This window comes from Artemia franciscana, chromosome 4 (genome assembly GCF_032884065.1).
Source record: "Artemia franciscana chromosome 4, ASM3288406v1, whole genome shotgun sequence".
Classification (NCBI taxonomy): Eukaryota; Metazoa; Arthropoda; class Branchiopoda; order Anostraca; family Artemiidae; genus Artemia; species Artemia franciscana.
The window spans coordinates 22892191-22909716 of record NC_088866.1 but is presented as its reverse complement, the minus strand read 5'-3'; the positions used below and the strand labels follow the sequence as shown (position 1 = coordinate 22909716).

General features: G+C 32.2%; 1 protein-coding gene across 5 annotated transcripts in view; it reads left to right on the top strand.

Moving 5' to 3' along the window:
* The window catches only part of LOC136026162 (ATP-dependent DNA helicase Q1-like), a 110297-nt gene that overhangs the window by 41907 nt on the left and 50864 nt on the right, over nucleotides 1-17526 (top strand). For all 5 annotated transcript variants that reach the window (XM_065702472.1, XM_065702469.1, XM_065702468.1 and 2 more), the window contains exons 8-9: nucleotides 7224-7454; nucleotides 13863-13964. In XM_065702472.1, coding sequence (XP_065558544.1) covers nucleotides 7224-7454; nucleotides 13863-13964 — 333 coding nt within the window. The remainder of the gene's footprint in view (nucleotides 1-7223; nucleotides 7455-13862; nucleotides 13965-17526) is intronic.

Here is a 17526-nt window from a genome sequence, read left to right as displayed (position 1 = left end):
AAAATAGACAATGATAAAAATAAAATTGAATTTTAAAATAGACAGTTGTAGTAAAATAGATAGGAATATATAGCTACCATACAAAAGAACACTCCACTATAAGTATGAATAAATTAACAATGCACAATCAGTCGTTATGTATTGCAGCCATTAATGGTATGCGTAATTGCAATTAAGCATAACAAAAAGAATATCTCTGAAGTTTTGCATTGTATGAATCATTGAAATGATTTAAGCTGAAGGGTTCTGAATCCCCAACCTATTGTGTACGTGCTTAGGTCTATCATTGAGCCATCATGTTGTTAAACAGCACTTCTTATATCGTTTTTTTTTTCGTATGTTTAGGGGACTGTAGGTTAGATCTTGAGAAATTCAGATATCCGGTTAAAAATTAGGCTATAGTATCAATCAGGCAGATCTATAGGTAATATTGATTGTTTGAAGTAAATGTATAATAAGCGTGGCTTTGAAGACTATCCCAATAAATATGGGTAACTTTTAAGAGGGAAGACTGACACTAGCGTCCACAAAAGAAAACTGTTTACGCCTTCTAGCTTCTGGCAACACATTGCATTTTTCAAGCTTCGTATTCGTTTTTCTGTCAGGAACTGAGATCAGACACTTATTACAACCCTAATTTTACCAATTATACTAATTTAGTTAATTATTCTCATTATTAAAATGCCAAGTTTCGCCAAGCGGTAGATGGTGCCAATAGTTGCTTTTTTTGTCGACTGTATCCATACTCTTTGGACTGACTGTTCGCAAATTAAGCGACGGCATTCATTACATGAAAGTAAGTCTGTGACTATTGCTGTTATTGAGGGAAAATAAGCGTCGTGTTGGCATGAAATTGGCTGTGCTTGTTTCTTTTCAAGCTTCAGCGTGGTAACCCTAACATAAATGTGATACTGCTCCAAAAATTTCATAATTCCCAAACAAACAAAAGAAAAAATCTTGGAAAATCATGGATTTTGGGTAAGATGGGCAATGGAATAAAAATGTTTTATTTTGAAGCCGTTGGTGCTTTACCAGTAATGAAGCAATACCCGAACATAGAAGAAAATCTTGAAATAATTAAAAAACATTCAGTAAAACATTTTTAAGAGAAATCTTTTGTCTCGGTAGTATTAAAAAGTAAAAAAGAATTTTGTACTCTCCAAACTGAAAATTTTTTCAGTTTTTCAGGTAGTGGGGAGTTTTTGTTTTTAGTTTTAGTGGATTTTGGGAATAAAAGTATTTTGTCTAAAATTTTATCCGTATGAACTTCTACTTGTAACACCGTTAGTATTCTAGCTATTATAAATTATCTCTTTCATAGAATTTTTTTCTCATTTTGTTGTCTAGGTGATAGATTGCCTAGTTACTTCTTCGTGGTGTTGAATTGTTGTAGTATTAGGCTAGGTTACTCAATTTTCTTTAATGGAACTAAATATCTCGTAAAGAGAGGTTATCATAGATTTACAAAGAGTTTATTGCCTAATTTATTATTTGATTTGGTCTTGTCACCTTAGAAACGAGGTCTTTTATCCTTTAGATAGAAGCATGGCTATGGTTCCCTGCTGCAAAGGCAAATGCTGCAAAACGATAATTAAGATACTTTGAAAGTTGCAATCTGATGCAATAGTGCATTAGCTGTTGGGGGAGGGCTATTGTTTCCCCCAAATTTCTTCCCTTCCATGGATTCCAAAATACGCACTTTTGGGTATTTTCATCTAAACATAGTATTTTAGTTTCTTTCGTTGAAAAAACAACAACGAGTTTACCTGTCTTTAATTTTTTTGACTATAACTCCTCTTTAAATTGATGCCACCAGTCTTTCCAGTTGGGTTGTCAAATGTTAAAAGAGGAACGAAGGTCTTTTTCAATCCTATAGTGGGGATTCATATTATGTATAGGATGATGCCTGACTCAATTTGAATGTGCCAGTTTTTCAGTTTGTCACAAAAAGTGTAAAATAATCCTTAAACTTTTAGAAGTCATTTTACTTTTTTATCTTATTTATATTATTCTTTTTTTTTGCGCAGGATTCATTAGAATCTATTTATTTCATTTAATCTATCTGACATATTTAAATTATGTTCTATATTTTTTTTTTGTCTGCTCTGTGAGTTAGTGATTTTTTTTTCTTCTCTGAGCAAGTGACTTGGTTGTCTTCACCCGTCTTTGCAGGCCAAAAACTTTTTTGGGAATAATGTTGTGTATTATTATATGCGCATTTTAACATGAATCAATTTAAAAAAAAAAAAAAAAAAAAAAAAAAAAAAAAAAAAAAAAAAAAAAAAAAAAAAAGGCGTAGTCTGAATGTGTAGCTCTTTTCCTGATCTTTAATAAATACTAAGGGACAGCTTCTAACCGCGAAAAAAAGTATACAACAGAACAAAATACATAAAAAGGCAAAAAGAATACATAAACATACCTATGTCAAACCAATTCATGCAAGATGAGCTAAATAAATCTTTTAAATTTTTTTAAAAGACAAAATTTCCTATAGAATAGACTTCTTGAATTCTTGTAAAATTTCCAAAAATTCTCGATTTTGCGGCCGTTTTAAGAGTTTTGTGGAAATTATTATGGAATTGAGGTATGAAATTAGTGGGAAATTCTAACTTATTAGTTAAATTCAATGTTACTGTCGTAAAATTAGTCCTTATTTGAAGAATAGCTGTCACATTATTAAACTACAATACGTACTTTTACACAATATTGAATTACAATGCATATTATAGCAGCCTAATATTAGATTGATCAGTCTACGTCTTGGGGTGGAACAAATTGCAACGCACTTTTTTTGGCCCTAGATTGTTCCGACAAACTTTGAGAATAACATAGTAAACCTCTACAAAAATGTGAATCCTGGAAAAACCCAAAAATCGAACTTAAAGATGGAAATTTTTGTCCTAAAAAAAATAAATGCCTTGGCTTTGATTGAGTTTACAAGGGTTTTACATATTTTGACGTCCTGAGAGTGAATATCAGCTTTAACATTGCTTTAGACTTCAGTTTTGTGTTATTCGACACATAAATACCAAATTTCACGGGTAAAAGTTTGAAAATTTTCTTTCCTTCGCAAAGGTTTTCGGATGTATTTCAATCATTATCATACTTGCTAAATTGGTCAAAATTTAGCCGCAAAAGCACTTACGACCCCAAGTTCATGTGGCTCAAATTTTAAGCAGCTCAAAATTGAGGAAAAAGTCCATAAATATGTTTTGCTGAAAAAATAAAAAATTTGGAGAATCGTTTCCTACTAAAATGGACGTATGAGACAAGAAAATTAACTACAAGCAATCGTCGAATCTATTTCTAACGAAATAACCAGCCTATTGTTCTTCACGGAAAGCACCTGTGTAATTTAACAATCGTGTCAGTCACCTGGAATTATGACATAATATTTTAAAAGAAAGCTGTAGGCTACTTCAAATATGACTTGCAAAGGCTTAGAAAATCTCATAAAAGGTGAGAAACAAAATTTGGCTAAAATTAATTATCTTTAAGTAGAATAACAGCATTACTTGCTTTGCTTTGATTTTATGCTAATAATGTGTTTCAGCTTAACATTTGTTGTGGTTTTGTTGGCTTCTGTCTACGTTCCTGCAGCTGTTGCTTAAACATTTTGAATAGGCAGGAGTGCATCACAGTGTATGTCTTTGACATGCGCATCTTGCGGTTTAGCCTCCCGGCTTGCATGTACCCTTGATGACACTGAGCAGCCGCTGTGATGTGGATTTTGCATCTGCCATGACTGGCACGAGCTCATCATCTTGAAGTTCCAATCCCAAGTGGTATTACCTGAAAAGTGACGTTGCAGAAGTGGTATCGAGCAGCTGAGGCTGTTGGTGATGAGTCTTTCAGGACTCAAATAATGTCTAGGCTGGAAGTTATCTGACGGACAACCTGTATCATGGGGACACGAGGATTTCTCCCTTTTTAGCCCTATAAAGTCTAAGTAGCGCCTGCTGTGTAGCTTTAACTAGCTCATCTTTTGACACTGTGTCTTGGTAAACCACTGAAGCAGCTTCGTGACAGCGCTCATTCCGTTTCGAAAGCGCTAGTGTGACAGGCTTACCCATATACTGCAGTCTCGATGTAGTGCCACAACCAAGGAAGATATGTGAGAACAGAATGTCAGGTGCAGCGTCACCGAGTCTCTGCTTCAGTTTTAGAATGCGGGAATACGCTGATGGTATGGTGAAATTTAATTGGTCTCTCTTCAAGCCGTAGTGTAAGTAGCAAAATAAACCTCTGCTTGTTCGCTTTGTTGCTTATAAATTCCTCCTTTTTAACCGAAAGTGGCGTAGAATGCAGGAAGTGACTCTTCCGACTAGAGATACCTTTTGTTCTTTTTCGCTGATTGTAGTCTTGTCTCTGATCGAAGGTCCATCGTTATATCCGTCAAAGACAAAATCCGCATTGCTGATATTTTTCGGCAAGTAAGCCACATAGTTGTAACAAATGACCCCTTAAGATAGCTCCAATTGTCACGGAATCTTGTGCAGCAATTATCCTCCAGCAGCGAGAAGGGCTTGAGGCCACGGGATCGAATCTGAAGCATATTTTATAGGTTGAGTTTGCAAGAGAAGCCTTGTTGGGACTTCTTTTAACTTCAAACACTAACAGAAATTATGTCTCTTTTAGTGAGTAATCTTTTCTAATGCGTAAACATAATATAAATGTTTTTATAGCTTACATTCAAAGGCTAAAAAAGATGATTTTGAACTTTTGGCTAAATTTTCTGTCGAAGTAATTTTGGCTACGTGAATATGGGGTCGTAAGGTCTATTGTGCATAAAATTTGTGTAATTTATAGGGTTAGATAAGGCATAAAATAATATTCCGAAACATTGTCTAAGAAAATTAAACCTTTGGACTTCTTCCTGTAAAATTTGGCTTTCATGTTTGTTTGTTTGTTTTTTTGTTTGTTTTTTTTTTGGGGGGGGGCTATGAATTCTGTAACAATTTTAACGCTGATAGTTGTTCTCAAAAGGTCTAAATGCCTAGCATAAGAGTCTTAAAAACCTATTCGAAGTCAAACATTTATGTTATATTTTTGGACTAAAATTCGAAATTGGCTAAATGGATAGAAGTAAAATTGGGCTAAATTAGGTAGAATTTATGGGTATTTTCCGGTTTCAATGTTGTCGAGCTGTAGTATGTTATGCTCCCGATTTTAGGGAATATTTCGGTACAAAAATAGTTTGGGTGTCAATTTTTTTCCAGGTTTGACCTTTTTTTTTACATTGAATGATTGGCATATATTGTTTCTAAATTTTAAAGTCCAGGAATAATGGATCATCCTAAAAGTTAATGTAAATTGCAAAGGCTTTCGAGAATGTGTCAGCAGATCTGCTAAGATTCGTGCTTTATTAACTTTCAGAATTGTGAAAAAAATTCACATAACTCAAAAATTCAATACAAAAATTTAAATTCTCTAAAATATTATCAATAATTTGGTACTGCTCTTAAGCACCATCTATAAACAAAATTAATTGCTGTTAAGATTGTACAGGCTTGTCTTTCCTTGGCTTTGACTGTTGTTTAAAATGCAATCGTCTTTAAATCGCTTAGACTAGGAATAACTAAGGGTGAAGAGTCAATACTATATAACGAGAAAAGTAATTAAATGGACAACTTCAGTGAATAGTTCTTGCCTAGAAAGAAACAATCGTGCTCAAGTCACCTAGACTAAGAATAAATGAGGCGAAGAAGTGATGTTAGGCAATGAAAAAAATTGGAAAAACGGATGGGTTCCCTTGGTTGGACAGTACTAACAGTAAAGATGGTGAATGCGATGAAGATTTAGAAGGCACAATTGACCGTTGACCTTGGGACATGGACTTACACACACACACACATATATATATATATATATATGTATATGTATATATATATATATATATATATATATATATATATATATATATATATATATATATATATATATATATATATATATATATATACATACATACATACATACAATTATAGCATTTTCAAGCTAAGTCTACAATGATTTGAGCAAAAACATAACACTTGTTAGTTGCTTCCTTTATATTTGGTAGCAAAACATTTTTAATCAGACTCGTGATATCATAAGTTCCAAAGTGACCAGTAGAAAAAATCGACGAAATTCCAAAATTTGCCTACAAATTCGGGGATAGTGGAAACACTAGCATTTTCTAACAAAATCTTCCGACAAATTTTGCTAGGTCATGGAAACTGCCAAGTAGCATGGCTACCATGCTACCCCACTTTTGTACGTTGGTGTGTCTCTATCCCGAGTAATTGCTCCATTAACACTTTGCTAATAATTGCAAAATTACGGCATTTATGTTATATATTATTTTTGATACTTAAACACTTGTATCAAGACAGATTTTCGACTCTAAAATATATCGAAAATGAGGAAAACGTCTAGTTATTAGCACCTCGTCCCTGACGACGGTAGCCCATTGCCCCTGATGGTGAACAATTTTCACGGTTCTTGCTTACAAGTAACTCTGGAATACAGAAAAATTCCTGACCCATAAAACTTTGAAGCCTGTTAGTACCTGGGCTGTAAAGGTGAATGGTTTAAATTTCTGACTAATGTTCAAACCAAAGTTCAAGCAAATACCGAAACTTTAGTGCAGAAGGTATATTTCTTTGCAAAGACGTAAATTAGATTTATGTTCGAGTGTGTCTAAAAAAACCTAAGTTTGTTCTCTGTAGTAGAACTTATAAGAAAGAAGCTATAATCGCAGTTTGTGTGTTGCGGAATAGGAATATTTTAACGGGATAATTTTAAAATATGGGGAACATGACAAATCAGTTTATTAGCAAAAGCAAAGCTTACTTCGTATTTCAACGGTGATCTTGGAAACCTCTTAGGTTGCATATGATGGTTGTTTCAGTCATTATAACCTACTACTACATGTTCATACTTAATTCAGAAAATTATAAAACTGAAAAATAAATAACCAAATTTAATAAATTTAAATTGATTAATTTTAGTCTAAATCATCAACAAATTCCTAGTAGGTAACGTTTCAACCTATTCTTGAACTGAATAACATTATTCATATTCTTGAACTGAATAACATTATTCTTGAACTGAATAACATTAGGTAAGAACTGATAAAAGAAATGGTTTGAAACCAGCCGATTTTTTTCTGGAATCGTTTCTAAATATGTGTTTGGTGGTCTTTATATATAAACTGGCTCATTCTTGTTGATATTTTTCAGGTTCGTCCAAAGCCAGCGTCCCATAAGGAATGTGTTGATGAACTGGAAAAATTACTAACTACCAAATATAGAGGTCAATCTGGGATTATTTATTCAACGTCTATTAAGGACACGGAAGAATTGATGAAGGATCTTAGGTCAAGAGGGTTGAAAGTTGGATGTTACCATGCCAATTTAAGCCCGGAAATGAGAAGTAAATGTCATCAAAAGTGGATATCAAATTACTATCAAGTAATTATAGGATAATTTTTAGTATTTGTGTTAGAAGCATTAATCAGGGGTGCCGATTGGAGGGGGGGGGCAACTTCCTTTCTAAATTTTGAAAAAATACCATTTTTGTTTTTTCGTTGAAAAATAGGGCCCTCCCTTAGAAAAACTAAATTAAAAAGATATACACCCCCCCCCTTCTGCAGTCTTATGAATTGGTGCCCTTGTAATTAAGCAGTTGCTCTGTTTACGGAAATAGGCTACGGTTGTAAAAAGAACTTATAAGCAAATGTTCTAAAAAGGTACTGTTAGAATTATAACGTATAAGATTGTCAAACAGTTCGTGGTAACGAACTGTAGTAAGGAGCGACCCGGCTCAATAGTAACCAAAACTAAAAAATGGAATTTTGATACCAATAGCTATATCAAAAGAATCGCATTTTAATGCTGGTTTTAAATATATAAGTTTCATCAAGTTTAGTCTTACCCATCAAAAGTTACGAGCCTGAGAAAATTTGCGTTATTTTAGAAAATAGGGGGAAACACCCCCCAAAAGTTATTTGAGTCTTAACGAAAATCACACCATCAGATTCAGCATATCAGAGAACCCTATTGTAGAAGTTTCGAGCTCCTGTCTACAAAAATGTGGAATTTTGCATTTTTTGCCAGAAGGCAGATCACGGATGCGTGTTTATTTGTTTTTTTTTGTTTTTTTTCCCAGGGGTGATCGTATCGACCCAGTTGTCCTAGAATGTAGCAAGAGGGCTCATTCTAACGGAAATGAAAAGTTCTAGTGCCCTTTTTAAGAGACCAAAAAAATTGGAGGGCACCTAGGCCCCCTCCCACGCTAATTATTTTCCCAAAGTCAACGGATCAAAATTCTGAGATAGCCATTTTATTCAGCGTAATCGAAAAACCTTATAACTATGTCTTTGGGGACGACTTACTCCCCCACAGTCCCCGTGGGAGGGGCAACAAGTTACAAACTTTGACCTGTGCTTACATATAGTAATGGTTATTGGGAAGTATACAGGCGTTTTCAGGAGGATTTTTTTGGTTGGGGGGAGGGGTTGAGAAGAGGGGGATATGCTGGGGGAACTTTCCATCGAGAATTTGTCATGGGAGAAGAAAACTTCCATGAAGGGAGAGCAGGATTTACTAGCATTATTTAAAAAAAAATTAAAAAATAAATGTGAAAAAGCTTTTTCAGCTGGAAGTAAGGAACAGCAATAAAACTTAAAACAAACAGAAATTATTACCCATATAAGGGGCTCACCTCCTATGATACCTAGCTCTTTACGCTAAAGTATTTTTAGTAATTTCAACTATTTATTCTACGGCTTTTGTGATTCAGGGGTCATTCTTAATGAATTGGGATAAAATTTAAGCTTTAGTGTAAAGAGCGAGGTACTGACGATGGGGCGAATCCCCTCATATATGTAATAAAAACATGAGAATACAAAAGTTCTTTACGTAAGCTAATTTATAAGTTACGTAAATCTTTTACCAATAAAAAGATTCGTAAAAAATTAAAAGTTCTAGTTGCCTTTTTAATTAACCAAAAAATCGGACGGCAACTAGGCTTCGCCCCCGCTCTTTTTTTCTCAAAATCATTCGATCAAAATTATGAGAAAGCCATTTAGCCCCCCCCCCCCAAAAAAATATGCAAATTTCGTTTTGATTATTCCTCTGCGGAGAGCCAAAATCAAAACATGCATTGATTCAAAAACGTTCAGAAATTAAATAAAAAAAACGAGTTTTTTTTAACTGAAAGTAAGGAGCGACATTAAAACTTAAAACGCACAGAAATTACTTCGTATATGAAAGAGGCTGCTTCCTCATCAACGCCCCGCTCTTTACGCTAAAGTTTTTTACTGTTTTAAAAAGAAGAATTGAGAGAAAGAGTCAAACTTTAGCGTAAAGAGCGGGGTGTTGATGAGGAAGCAGCCTCTTTCATATACGAAGTAATTTCTGTGCGTTTTAAGTTTTAATGTCGCTCCTTACTTTCAGTTAAAAAACTCGTTTTTTTTATTTAATCAATAAAAAAGGCGGATATATTTGTTGTATTTATTGGATATTGTATTTTCGGATGATTTGAACAGTTGATAATTAGATAGCTGAGAAAAAATAACAAAAATATTCAAAATGACGACAAATGAAGCAAAATGAATGCTCTATCTAAGTGTAAAATCATTTCTATCATAAATATCTTTGACAAATTTCATTTTCAATTTAGAATATGGAAGCATTTGCTATTGTTATTACTTCAATCCTGAACAGATTTAAGATCTTAGTAAAAATGAGTACCTACCATAATGTTGTAATTTGCGACGTCACTTACCATGGTAACGAAGTTTTCGAGTTGAAAGGTTCGACTAGCCGCCTGCGGAAAAGCTTCATAAACAGTTCTCTGAAATAACTATAAAAAAAAAGTTGTCCCATTTGCGTTTCATCCGCGTTTTAATTAGTGACGTGACCTATCTTAGTGACTACGTTTTCGAGGTAAAAGGTTCGAAAGCGTTCCATCGACGCGTTAATTTCTAACTTCAGTTACCATGGTGACGACGTTTTTGAGGTCTAAGTATCGAAAATATTCCATCCGCAAAGTAATTTCTGGTGTCCCTTACGATGGTAATTATGTTTTCGATTTAAAATTTTTCAAAACATCACATGCGTGTAGTGATTTCTGACATCACTTACGATGATGTCTACGTTTTTTAGGTAAAAGTTTTGAAAGCGTTCCATCTGGTTTGTAATTTGTGACTTCATTTACCAGGATGACTAAAATCCTCTCCAAATATTTCCATGAACAGTTGAATAATAGGATAGCTAAGAAAAAAACTTTTCTTTTGAAATGTTGTCATATGCCCTATCTAACTGTAATATTCATTTACAAATTTATCATGCTTCCCAAATTCTCCTTTTTTAAATTTAAATTCTTGAACAAAAAGAGTTCTTGTGGAAAGCTTAAAAACATTTCATCGCTCTCCTGAAAAATTATGAAATTTTAAGATAAATCTTTTCTTTTTGCCAAACTAAATAACAGTTAATTTGTAAACAACGTGCCTATTAAGCAGGAAAGAAACAATACTATTCAACCTAGAAATAAAATAATTTTTTCAAAACTGGTGTATTTCACACCAGCCAATGACTCTGGAGTTAGAAATGTTTTTTTTTTTTATATTGTAAAATTTGGAAACTTGTTTTTGATGTTTTACATGAATTTATATATATTATTATACTTATTATCCTATTTATTAAACTGTAATTAAAGTAGCAAGAGGGTAAAAAAGAAGTCTGATTGTTTGAATTGGTCAATTTATTTATTTAATGAGCATCCTTTATTTATCTTCCCTTTTTAATTTATTCATTTGTTAATCAATTTATCTATTTATTTGTATTTTTATTTATTATATTATTTTTATTTATTATTTGTGTTTTTCTTTAGGGTATTGTATTTATTTATTATTTTATTATATTTGGTCATGTTTTTATTTATTAATTTATATTTGATAAATTCATTTATCTATTGAACATCCATCATTTGCATAATATGATAAGATGGAGTAGATGAAGGAAAAAAGAAGAAGAGGAAAAAAAAAAACACTTGATCAAGAAGTCAATTACTGCACTAACTCCTGTCAGAGCAACGACATTTAATGATAAATATATAAATAAATGACAAATAAATTTATTTGTATATTATTTTATTTTATTTGTTTATATTTTTATTTATTTATTTATATTTGACAAATTTATTTATCTATTGAACAGCCATCATTTACATAATATGATAAGATGGAATAGATTAAGAAAATCAGAGCAACGACATTTAGTAATAAATATATAAATAAATGATAATTAAATTTATTTGTCTATTATTTTATTTTATTTGTTTATTTATATTTGATAAATATATTTATCTATTGAGCACCCATTATTTACATAATATGATAAGATGGAGTAGATTAAGAAAAAAAGAAGAAGCGGAAAAAAAACATATGCTCAAGAAGTTAATTACTGCACTAACTCCTGTCTGGGCAACTACATTTAATAATAAATATATAACTAAATGATAAATAAATTTATTTGTCTGTTATTTTATTATATTTGTTTGTATTTATTCATTTATTTATATTTGATAAATTTATTCATTTATTGAACACCCATCGTTTATATAATATGATAAAATGGAGTACATGAAGAAGAAAAAACGGATGATCAAGAAGTCAATTGCTGCACTAACTCCTTTCAGAGCAGTGACATTTAATGATAAATATATAAATAAAGGATAAATAAATTTATTTGTCTATTATTTTATTATATTTGTTTATATTTTTATTTGATAAATAAAATTTTAATTTATTTTGATAAATAAATAAATTTGTTTATTTATTTATATTTGATAAATTTATTAATCTAATAAATAATATTAGATAAACAATATCATTGACATAATATAATAAGATGGAGTAGATGAAGAAGAAAAGAAGAAGAGGAAAAAAAGCACATGATCTAGAAGTCAATTACTGCACTAACTCCTGCCAGAGCAACAAAATTTAATAATAAATATATAAATAAATGATAAATAAATGCATTTGTCTATTATTTTATTAGATTTGTTGATTTTGTATTTATTTATTTATGTATGATAATTTTTTTTTGTCTATTGAATTGCCATCATTTACATAAGATGATAAGATAGAGCAGACGAAGAAGAACAGAAAAAAGAGGAAAAAAAAAACACATGGTCAAGAAGTCAATTACTGCACTAACTCCTGTCTGGGCAACGTCATTTAATGATAAATATAAAGCATGAGATTAAAAAAAACTTTTACTACTATTACACTAATTATTGTCATGACACAGACGTATAAAAATACTAAGCACTATTGAATTATAGCAGGATAACAATCATTCTGTGAAAAATTGTGTTTTCGGTTATGCTTTGAAATTCACGTAGAAATTGCAAGATCAGGGTCAGAAAGTGTAGATTTTCTGGATCAATGGAGAGGAATTCAATTTTCAATCAAATAGAATTCTGCTTGTATCTATGTGGTTTTCAACACTAGTGGGTGCCAAATTGAAAAAAAAAGAAAACTTGTGTAAAGATCAGTAAAACTAATTAGCAAAAATCATGTGACGCCAAGTAGATTAAGAAGGTTTAGAGCTTCTTCAAAGATCTATGTGTCTTTGGAAATTGACAAATCGTTAATGTTGGAATTTTCACGAACAGAAAGCATTGAAAATTTAATCAAATTAAATTAGATATGTTTATAAATTAAATTATTAAATTAACTATTTTTGTATTAAGTTAAAATTAAATTACTAACTTAAAATGAGATTACCAGTTGAACTTAATAAAATATAATTAATAAATTGATTAAATTAGTAAATTTAATTTTATTTTGCCTATTTATTTTTATGGTTGAACATAGCAATAATGATGCAAGTGTGTAATTGCTCACAGTCAAAAGATAAACCTGAAGAAATCGCAATTTTCAAGTACGAATAGACCTAAGATGTGTTTTTTTTCTGCTTCATCTTCTTTTCTTTTTCCTCTATTCCATTTTATAATGTTCTGTGATTGATGGGTGTTCAATAGGTAAATAAATTTACAAAATATGAATAAGAATTAAATGTTTTTTTTTTCATGGTACTTAAAATTCATTATTATAAAAATGAAAAAATTAGATACATTTTTATACGCTTTGAGTATATTCAAGGTGTAATATCGACCAAATTTAAATTGGGCAGTCTGCCTCGTCCTTACACCTCGTCAGTGTCACCGTGTTTAATTTATTTAGCCTTAAGTTAGCATAATGTTTTGCTTTTAATTTCAAACCTTGAAATCCTGGTGTAACCAACCCATTATGAAACATTCAGCAACGACAATTTTAGCAAACATTTTAGCAATGATAAATAAAAACATATGTAAAGATAATTTACATAAATGTTTATATATTTAATATTTTGTACAAAATGTAATGAGATATAATTTACAATAAAATATAATACAAATAATTAGCAGACATCTTTTGTTGCTCAAATGCATAATTGAGGAATTTTCCTCTTACAATCTTGTAATTTTCTGAAATTAATAAATACGTCAACAAAGTAAAAGGGTTTCCGGACTAATGTTTTACCTTATTCCTCTGACGGTTGTTGCGAAGTGACTTTTTATAATGGATGAATTATAAAGTTTGTTTTTATAAATAAACGTTTCTGTATTGATGCAATATTTTTTTTCAAAACTAAAATCTAAGTTGTTTTTTATATTTTTCTTAAATCTTTTATGTGGTCGTATTCTGAGAGCCCGCCTAATCTGTAGCCACTGAAGGGACGTTTCTGTTTCTATGTTTAGTTGACGTTGAAAAATAAAATAATTTTGTTTAATTTAACTTTTAAATGACGTTATCGTTTGTTTTTCAGGCAGTAATCGCTACTATTGCTTTTGGTATGGGTATGGACAAACCGGATGTCCGCTTTGTAATTCATCACTCAATTTCGAAGTCTATGGCCAACTTTTATCAGGTAAGCCTTTGCGGTAAGCTAGGTTTCGGTAATCTAAACGGCGTTATAAAACACTTATATAATGCTAAGATTGACGCCACACTAAACAAAGCAAATTAAAAGTCTTCTTATTTCTTTTATGAACTCTTATCATTATGTAATACTTAGTCCATTTTTATTATCTGAATAGAAGCATATATGGGTGCATATATGTGGGAGTAATGGAGGTAAAATCCAGTTTTTCCGGTTTTTGTGAGATCTCTATATTTCATACTGTTTATAGGTTTCACTAGGGAACTTTGTATGCACGAAATATTTATTTCGTGCATACAATATAAAATAAATATATATAATATTATATAATATATTAAATATATATAATAAATATATATAATATATTAAAATAAATATAAATAGGCTTCAAGAAATTATGCACAGTGGTGCATGGTTAGGAACCATGTTGAGAAGGAGTACCAGAAGGTCTTTTTTGCAAAGAGGGAGGGGATTTGATGTCTGAAGCCTCAACAAGGGCATTTTTAGGCTAAAATCTCCTAACTTGCGGTGATTTTTTGGATCAAGTTGAGTTGTGTACGTGGGTGTAGGGGGGCTGTTCTAACATTTAAGTGTACCCGGGATCAAACAGTCAAACAGTTCGTGGTAACGAACTGTAGTAAGGAGCGACCCGGCTCAATAGTAACCAAAACTCTAAAAAATGGAATTTTGATACCAATAGCTACATCAAAAGAATCGCATTTTAATGCTGGTTTTAAATATATAAGTTTCATCAAGTTTAGTCTTACCCATCAAAAGTTACGAGCCTGAGAAAATTTGCGTTATTTTAGAAAATAGGGGAAACGCCCCCTAAAAGTCATAGAATCTTAACGAAAATCACACCATCAGATTCAGCGTATCAGAGAACCCTACTGTAGAAGTTTCGAGCTCCTATCTACAAAAATGTGGAATTTTGCATTTTTTGCCAGAAGGCAGATCACGGATGCGTATTTATTTGTTTTTTTGTTTTTTTGTTTTTTTTGTTTTTTTTTCCCAGGGGTGATCGTATCGACCCAGTTGTCCTAGAATGTTGCAAGAGGTCTCATTCTAACGGAAATGAAAAGTTCTAGTGCCCTTTTTAAGTGACCAAAAAAATTGGAGGGCCCCTAGGCCCCCTCCCACGCTAATTATTTTCCCAAAGTCAACGGATCAAAATTCTGAGATAGCCATTTTATTCAGCGTAGTCGAAAAACCTTATAACTATGTCTTTGGGGACGACTTACTCCCCCACAGTCCCCGTGGGAGGGGCAACAAGTTACAAACTTTGACCTGTGCTTACATATAGTAATGGTTATTGGGAAGTATACAGGCGTTTTCAAGAGGATTTTTTTGGTTTGGGGGAGGGGTTGAGAAGAGGGGGATATGCTAGGGGAACTTTCCTTCGAGAATTTGTAATGGGAGAAGAAAATTTCCATGAAGGGAGAGCAGGATTTACTAGCATTATTAAAAAAAAAACAATTAAAAAATAAAAGTGAAAAAGCTTTTTCAGCTGGAAGTAAGGAACAGCAATAAAACTTAAAACAAACAGAAATTATTACCCATATGAGGGGCTCACCTCCTTCTAATACCTCGCTCTTTACGCTAAAGTATTTTCGGTAATTTCAACTACTTATTCTACGGCTTTTGTGATTCAGGGGGTCATTCTTAATGAATTGGGATAAAATTTAAGCTTTAGTGTAAAGAGCGAGGTACTGACGATGGGGCGAATCCCCTCATATATGTAATAAAAACATGAGAATACAAAAGTTCTTTACGTAAGCTAATTTATAAGTTACGTAAATCTTTTACCAATAAAAAGATTCGTAAAAAATTAAAAGTTCTAGTTGCCTTTTTAATTAACCAAAAAATCGGGGGGCAACTAGGCTTCGTCCCCCGCTCTTTTTTTCTCAAAATCATTCGATCAAAATTATGAGAAGGCCATTGAGCCAAAAAAAAATATGCAAATTTCGTTTTGATTATTCCTCTGCGGAGAGCCAAAATCAAAACATGCATTGATTCAAAAACGTTCAGAAATTAAATAAAAAAAACAAGTTTTTTCAACTGATAGGAAGGAGTGACATCAAAACTTAAAACGCACAGAAATTACTTCGTATATGAAAGAGGCTGCTTCCTCATCAACGCCCCGCTCTTTACGCTAAAGTTTTTTACTGTTTTAGAAAGAAGAATTGAGAGAAAGGGTCAAACTTTAGCGTAAAGAGCGGGGCGTTGATGAGGAAGCAGCCTCTTTCATATACGAAGTAATTTCTGTGCGTTTTAAGTTTTGATGTCACTCCTTACTATCAGTTGAAAAAACTTGTTTTTTTTATTTAATTCATACCTAGATCAAACAATTTGTAGTGAATAACTAATTAAAGAGCGACCCTCTAGTCACTAGAAACCAGAACCCCAGAAACCAGAACAAAGTTTTGATTATAATATGTGTGTCGATGCCTATTATTTCTAATTATTAATATGCGTAATTTGTTAATTTACTCATGAAGAGCTACTATGAAAATTTGCATATTTTCTCGAAATAAAAGAGGTTAAACACCCCCTAAAATGAGTTGGATCTTATCAAAAATTACCCGACGGGAATCAACATGATTCATCGCGTGAGTGTTTTTGTCCTGTTTAGCGTCGGAATTTTTTCGATATGAACGCGATTGGAAAATTGGCTTTATTTTCCAGATCTACTTTCCAGCTCACTTCTTTGCACCAAAATAAAAAATTTGAAATATATAGTTAGAACCATTCCACACTTGAAATAAGATTTTTCCAGAAATCATTACCGTATTCCATAAGTGAAATACAGATACGACATTCCAACCCTGATTTTTCAATTCGGAATGGTATTCGCGGTATTTTTCTACCCAAGATTGGACCGGTCTTCAATGACCAAGAATGGACCATTTCTCTATCCACTACCCCAAGAATAGAAGAGATTATTGATGTGCACTTGATTTGAATAATATGATTGTCAGCTCAATTAGTTTGGGAGGTGGGAAGACATTTGTGATTACTAGCTCGTTATTTTTGTTGCGCTCAAAATGATATCAATAAAGCACATGTACAAATTTAGCGTAAAGAGCAGGGGGTATCCTCCTCATATACGGGAAATACCCAATTTTATTGACAAAGGTGAAGGGGCTCACGAAAATACAGAAGAGTGAGCAAGGTTTTTTCGATTCTTTGTGTAATGAAGGTACAAAACGGTGTCATATAAAGTATATGGGGGGGGGGATTACGACCTCGCCAAATTAGGGCCCTAGCAAAGGTCATCCTTCATTACCATGAACAGTTCAATACTAAACGCATTTTTTTTTATGTTTAAGAAAAGAGGTGGCAGCATTCTGTCATGAGTAAGGAGAGCAATTATCCTTTATTTGAATAATAACTTGGATAATTTAGACCATTTCCTCGCCCATTCAGAGGAACAAATATGAAAAGAAAAAAAAGTTCAAGGAAAAAAGAAAACATCCATTGAATGATAGTTCTTTTGTGGTCAGGATTGCGGTGTGCGTTTCATTTTTAAACATGTTTGGTAACCTGAAGT